This window comes from Corapipo altera, unplaced genomic scaffold (genome assembly GCF_003945725.1).
Source record: "Corapipo altera isolate COAL_440 unplaced genomic scaffold, ASM394572v1 131737, whole genome shotgun sequence".
In the NCBI taxonomy this organism is placed as follows: Eukaryota; Metazoa; Chordata; class Aves; order Passeriformes; family Pipridae; genus Corapipo; species Corapipo altera.
The window spans coordinates 1-6422 of NW_020886417.1; the positions used below are offsets into that span (position 1 = coordinate 1).

At 62.6% G+C, this 6422-nt stretch overlaps 1 protein-coding gene across 1 annotated transcript; it reads left to right on the top strand.

Moving 5' to 3' along the window:
- Window positions 1-434: 434 nt before the first annotated feature.
- LOC113941185 (histone-lysine N-methyltransferase SETDB1-like) lies at window positions 435-6208 on the top strand (the record flags this gene model as incomplete). The annotated part of the gene is made up of 8 exons (XM_027632340.1): window positions 435-1036; window positions 1427-1543; window positions 1861-2030; window positions 3122-3732; window positions 4358-4386; window positions 4484-4616; window positions 5335-5500; window positions 5890-6208. Coding segments are annotated over 8 exons (2133 nt in total), but the record flags the coding sequence as incomplete, so codon positions are not given.
- Window positions 6209-6422: the final 214 nt, after the last annotated feature.

A 6422-nucleotide genomic window follows, 5' to 3' on the forward strand; every position in this document is an offset into this window, starting at 1 on the left:
TCCCCATCCCTTCTGGGCACACTGTGCTCCTGTCCCCCACCCTGCTCCCCATCCCTTCTGGTCACACTGCACCTGTGTCTCTCACCCCGCTCTCCTCTAACCCCTCTCCCCATCTCTTCTGGGCACACTGTGCTCATGTCCCTCACCCTGCTCTCCCCTAATTCTTCTCCCCATCCCTTCTGGACACACTGTGCTTGTGTCCCCCCCACCCTGCTCCCCATCCCTTCTGGGCACACCATACTCGTGTCCCCCACCCTGCTCTCCCCTAACCCCTCTCCCCATCCCTTCTGGGCACACCGTGCTCCTGTCCCTAACCCCTCTCCCCATCCCTTCTGGGCACACCGTGCTCCTGTCCCTAACCCCTCTCCCCATCCCTTCTGGGCACACTGTGCTCCTGTCCCCCACCCTGCTCTCCCCTAACCCCTCTCCCCATCCCTTCCCCGCGCAGCGTCCCCGCCGGCGCCGTGCAGCCCTTCCACGGGATGCTGGACCGCGTCCCCAGCGAGCCGTCCTACCGGGCCCCTCTGGAGAAGCTCTTCTTCCTGCCCCACGTGTGCAGCTACGCCTGCCTGTCCCGCGTGCGGCCCATCCGCGCCGACCAGTACCGCAGCCGCAACCCGCTGCTCATCCCGCTGCTCTACGACTTCCGCCGCATGACGGCGCGGCGCCGCGTCAACCGCAAGATGGGCTTCCACGTGCTCTACAAGACGCCCTGCGGGCTGTGCCTGCGCTCCATGCAGGAGATCGAGCGCTACCTCTTCGAGACGGACTGCGACTTCCTGTTCCTGGAGATGTTCTGCCTCGACCCCTACGTGCTGGTGGACCGCAAGTTCCAGCCCTACAAGCCCTACTACTACATCGCCGACATCACCAAGGGCAGGGAGGACGTGCCGCTGTCCTGCGTCAACGAGATCGACAGCACGCCGCCCCCGCAGGTGGCCTACAGCAAGGAGAGGATCCCCGGCAAGGGGGTCTTCATCAACACCAGCTGGGAGTTCCTCGTGGGCTGCGACTGCAGGGACGGCTGCAGGGACAAGTAGGTGGCTCCTCGTGGCTGAGGGGGGGGTGTGCTGGGACTCTGTGACCTGCCCGGGAGCACCCCGAGGTGGATCTGCTCTGGGAGTTAAATCCGTGCAGCTCAGGTTTCGTGGAATCACGGAGTGGTTTGGGTTGGGAGGGACATTAAAGATCGTCCAGTCCCACCCTACGTCACGGGCAAGGACACCTTCCTCTATCCCAGGTTGCCCCAAGCCCCATCCAACCTGGCCTTGACCACTTCCCAGGATGAGGAATCCACAGCTTGTCTTGGTTTGATTCCAGGTCAAGCCCTGCGTGCTCATCTCTGCCTGAAGATGGGATTTCTTTCCCTGTCTCCAGAAGTGATGTGGAAGCTGTGACCTGTGGTTTCTCCCGTGTCTCCCTGCAGGTCCAAGTGTGCCTGTCAGCAGCTGACGATCCAGGCGAGCGGCTGCACCCCCGGGGGGCAGATCAACCCCAACTCAGGCTACCAGTACAAGCGGCTGGAGGAATGTCTGCCCACGGGGTGAGCAGAGCCAGGGCCTCCTGCCCGCCCAGGTGCCAACCCCAGCTGCCATCAGAGAGGGAATTTATCCCAGAGATCGGCACAGATGTGACAGCCTGCCTCTGGTCTTGGTTCTTGTGCTGGTCACGGAATGGTTTGGGTTGAAAGGGACCTTTTAAAGATCATTGAGACCATGAGCAGAGACACCTTCCACTAGACCAGGTTGCTCCAAGCCTGGTCCTCTGGGCTCTCTGTGCGTGACCCCAGCGCTGCCAACCTCACCAACCTCTGGGATGTTCCTTTACCCTGGAATTTGTCACCCTTCTCCTTTCTTCCAGCGTTTACGAGTGCAACAAGAGGTGCAAGTGCAACGTGAACATGTGCACCAACCGCCTGGTCCAGCACGGCCTCCAGGTCCGGCTGCAGCTCTTCAAGACCCAGAACAAAGGTTGGGGCATCCGCTGCCTCGATGACATCGCCAAGGGCTCCTTCGTCTGCATCTACGCAGGTGGGAACTCACCTGGCACGTGGGAACCTCTTCCCTCGGAAAAGGGTGTGGTCAGAGGCGGGAGCGGAGCTGGGGAAGGGGCTGGAGCAGCAGGAGAAGGGGCTGGAGAGCTCCTGAGGGAGTTGGGAGGGCTCAGCCTGCAGAAAAGGAGGCTCAGGGGGGACCTTCTCGCTCTCTGCAACTCCCTGACAGGAGGGGGGAGCCAGGGGGGGATTGGTCTCTGCTCCCAGGGAACAAGGGACAGGACAAAAGGAAACAGCCTCAAGTTTCCACGAGAGGTTTAAGCTGGATATTCAGGAAAGTTTCTTCATGGAAGGGGTGGTCAGGCCCTGGCCCAGGCTGCCCAGTGAGGTGGTGGAGTCCCTGTCCCTGGAAGTGATCAGAGCCCTGTGGATGTGGCACGTGGGGACGTGGTTCACTGGTGGCCTTGGCAGTGCTGAGGGGATGGTTGGCTCGATCTTGGAGGCTTTTCCAACCTGCACGATTCCCTGATTCCAAAGCCCAGCAGAAGGGCTGTGAAGCTCTTGCTGTGCCCGTTTCAGGGGCAGGAAGGTGAAAGCTGAGCAGGTGAACTTGCCCAGCGCTGGCACAGGGCACTGCAGAGCCCTCGGGGTGGCAGTGCCGGTGTCACAGGACACGCTGGGCCCCTGAGCTGTCCCTGGGGTGACCCAGCCCCGGCCCAGCCCTGCTTCCTCCTCCCAGCAGAGCCCCTGAAATGCAGAAGTTGCGCAGGGTTGGTGTTGGCTCTGAAATGAAGCCGCCCACGGGCACGGCCGGAGCTGCTGCTGCCCTGATTCCGTGGCTGTGGAGTTCCCTCTCTGCTCCACCGGCCCCTCCAGCCCTTCTGAGGCTCCACTGGAGCTGCTCTGTAGAGATTTCTGGGGTGAAAACCTTGATTTTCGGTCAACCACACGCCTCAGGCTTTTGTCCTGTCGCTTGTCAGGGCTACATTGTCCTTTCCCCAGCCCAGCTTTGGAGTGAGGCGACATCATTCCTGTTTTCTCCTCAGCGAGCTTTGGAGAGGATGAAGATGAGCTCCCAGGGAATTGCCATCCCGGGAAAACTCACCCCGACTTTCCTGTCGCCCTTAGGGAAGATCCTCACGGACGACTTCGCCGACAAAGAGGGGCTGGAGATGGGGGACGAGTACTTCGCCAACCTGGACCACATCGAGAGCGTGGAGAACTTCAAGGAGGGCTACGAGAGTGACGCCAAGTGCTCCTCGGACAACAGCGGCGTGGACCTGAAGGACGACGACGACGAGGAGAACACGGGCACGGAGGAGCCCGAGGAGTCCAACGAGGACAGCTCCGACGACAACTTCGGCAAGGACGAGAACTTCCACGCGAGCTCGGTGCTGCGCAGCTACGCCACGCGCCGGCAGACGCGCGGCCAGAGGGACGGCGGCCTCTCGGAAACGGCCTCCAAGGACTCGGGGCTCACCCGGCCCCTCGGCCACGACGAGGCCCTGGCGGCCCCCTGCAAGCTGCCCGTGTCGGAGGAGAGCTCCAAGAACAAGGTGGCCTCGTGGCTGAGCTCCAACAGCATGGCCGAGGGCTTCCAGGACGGCGACAGCAGCTCGTCCTTCCGCGAGGCGGGAGAAACCAAACCTGTGAAAGTGGAGAACCCCGGGGAGAGGGAGAAGGGATGTGTTCCCACCCCGGGAGAGATGAACAGAGAGATGAAGGCAGCCAAGAAGGAGGTGAGGGAGGGACGTGGGAGTGAGAGAGGCAAAGGGCACCGAGGAATGATGGAAGGGAGAGAGGTGGGAATGGGAGATCCTGCCTGGGAGGCCTGGATGAGGAGACACAGAGGTGTGGGAGTGGGAGATCCTGCCTGGGTGGCCTGGATGAGGAGATAGAGGGATGTGCTCAGGTACAGGGGGACTGTGGGGCTGTTGGATGTTCCCGTGTCCAGCTTCCCTGGCTCCTGTGCTGGGATAGGGAGGTGCTTTTCCCCTGCCAGGAAGAGAATTTGTGGCACAAGAGGCCATGGAAGTCCCTTGATGTGAGCAGAGCTGAATGTCCTGCCTGGGGACAGAGGGACAGGGACAACAGGGACATGGAGGGGTCTCTGCCCACCCCCTGCTCCAGGGAGGGGAGGATCCCCCTGGATGGGGCAGGCACACCAGGAATCCCCCCATGTGGGGCATGAGAAGAGACCTGTGGGCACCCCTGGGCTGGGTGTCCCTGGCTGTCACCCTGAGCGTGGAGACAGGGGGTGTCTCACTCCCAGGCTGGCATTTTGGGGAGCAGTTCCATAGAAAGGCGGGAGAGAACTCCAAAAGGGAGAGATTTTAATCTTCTCTCCTCCTCCCCCCCCTGCAGGAACCTGAAGAGCCAACCAAAATTACGGGGTAAGATTCCTGAACCGCTGTTCTCCTGTCCCTGCCTGGCCTGTGGACGCTCCCCACGGAAGCCCAGGCGTGACCCCTTGTTGTCCTGGCCCCACAGGCTGAGCATCCCTGGCAGGAGGTACGGGTACAACCCCTGCCCCCCGAAGCTGGAGGGGATCCGGCGGCCCCTGAGCCGCACGGCGCTGCTGCAGAGCCGGCGCCGCTCCCTCTCCCTGCAGGCCTCCAGTGAGGTAAGGGGGACCCCCGGGCTGGGAGAGGGACCCCAGGGCTGGGAGAGGGACCCCCGGGCTGGGAGAGGGACCCCAGGGCTGGGAGAGGGCCCCCCAGCCTGGGAGAGGGCCCCCTGGGCTGGGAGAGGGATCCCCGGGCTGGGAGAGGGACCTGGCTCTGCCCCTTCCCCCCGGAACCGGCTCCGTGACGACCCCGAACCTCAGTTTGGGTGGTTTTCTTGTTGTTTCTGTTCCCGGCTTTGTGGTTGTCCCTGAAATTTCCTGGGGGGCAGTTGGTGTCCTTTGGATTGTGGGGAGTGTTTCTTGGATCTGAAACCCCCCCCAAAAAAAGAGAGTGTGGAATTTGGGCTCTGTTCCAGTGGGATGGAGCACCTTGGTTTGCACACCTGGCAGAGCCACCTGGGGACAATCCTTGTTTTTAGGGGTCTTCTCCCTTCTTTTCAAATCCCAGAGCACCGAATGCTCCAGGATCCCAAGCTCTGGCATTTTGGGTGCTGCAGAACTCCCCAGCCCCCCAAAATCCCACGGCTGTTCCAAACACTGACCTGTGGGATGGGGTGCCCGTCCCGCTGTATTCCCATCGCGATGTCCACGGGTGGGATCCCCTTCCAAAGGATGTCCTGGAGCACGGGGGGGTGTGTGTGCTGGGTAAGAGAGCTCAGTGTTCCTGGGGAAAAGGGAGGCTTGGATGTGGCTCAGGAGCTGTTCCTGCCCTCAGGACGTGCTGACACTGTCGAGCAGCACCGACAGTGACGTTGAGAACGGGCAGGTCCTGGCGGGGCAGGTCCCGGGCACCGCCAACGACAGCGACGACATCCAGACCATCTCCTCGGGCTCTGAGGAGGAGGAGGGCGAGGACAAGAAAAACCTCTCGTCTGGGTCAGGTGAGGGGGAAGACGAGGGCTGAGGATGGGGAGTTTTGGCTGGAGAGCACCGGGAAGGGCTCGCGAGGCCACGGCAGCGCCGAGCGCGGCGCGTCTGCTCCTGCTGCACCCGACGGCCCAGGCCGGACCTTCCCCGCGGGGTTTTAGAGACAAAACTGCAAAATCTCGCCCTCAAGCCCAGGTTTTTTTGGGGGATCGTGAGAAAAAGCAACTGTGAGGCTCCTGGTGGGTGTGAGGCCGGGCTGGGCGGATTCCAGGAGCCGTCCCGGGGCGGTGTCCCGGATGTGAGGCGCATCCCCGCCGGGGTTCGTTACCCCTGAGTGGAGCGGGAAGGGGGGGGATGAGCAGGGCTGGGGGTTCCTCCTCTGGCAGCTGCCCTGTCGTGGCAGGTCCCGTGAAGAGGCAGGTGGCTGTGAAATCCACCCGGGGCTTCGCCCTGAAATCCACCCACGGCATCGCCATCAAATCCACCCCGCTGGCCGCGGGCGACAAGGGCGAGAGCGCGGGGCCCGTGCGCCGGAGCACCCGGCAGTTCTACGACGGGGAGGAGAACTGCTACATCATCGATGCCAAGCTCGAGGGCAACCTGGGCCGCTACCTCAACGTGAGCTGGGCACGGGCAAGGGGGGGCAGGGGCCTCAGCGGGGCTGTGCCCGCTCTGAAGAACAGGGAAAGGGCAGGGGGAGGAGGCTGATCCACCCTCCTGAGCGGAGCAGAGCGGCTGCTCCGGCCCCGTTACCTGTGAGGGGGGGTGTTACCTGTGAGGGTGAGTGTTACCCGTGAGGGTGAGTGTTACCTGTGAGGGTGGGTGTTACCCCTGTGAGGGTGGGTGTTACCTGTGAGGGGGGGTGTTACCTGTGAGGGTGGGTGTTACCCCTGTGAGGGTGAGTGTTACCTGTGAGGGCCCCGTTACCTGTGAGGG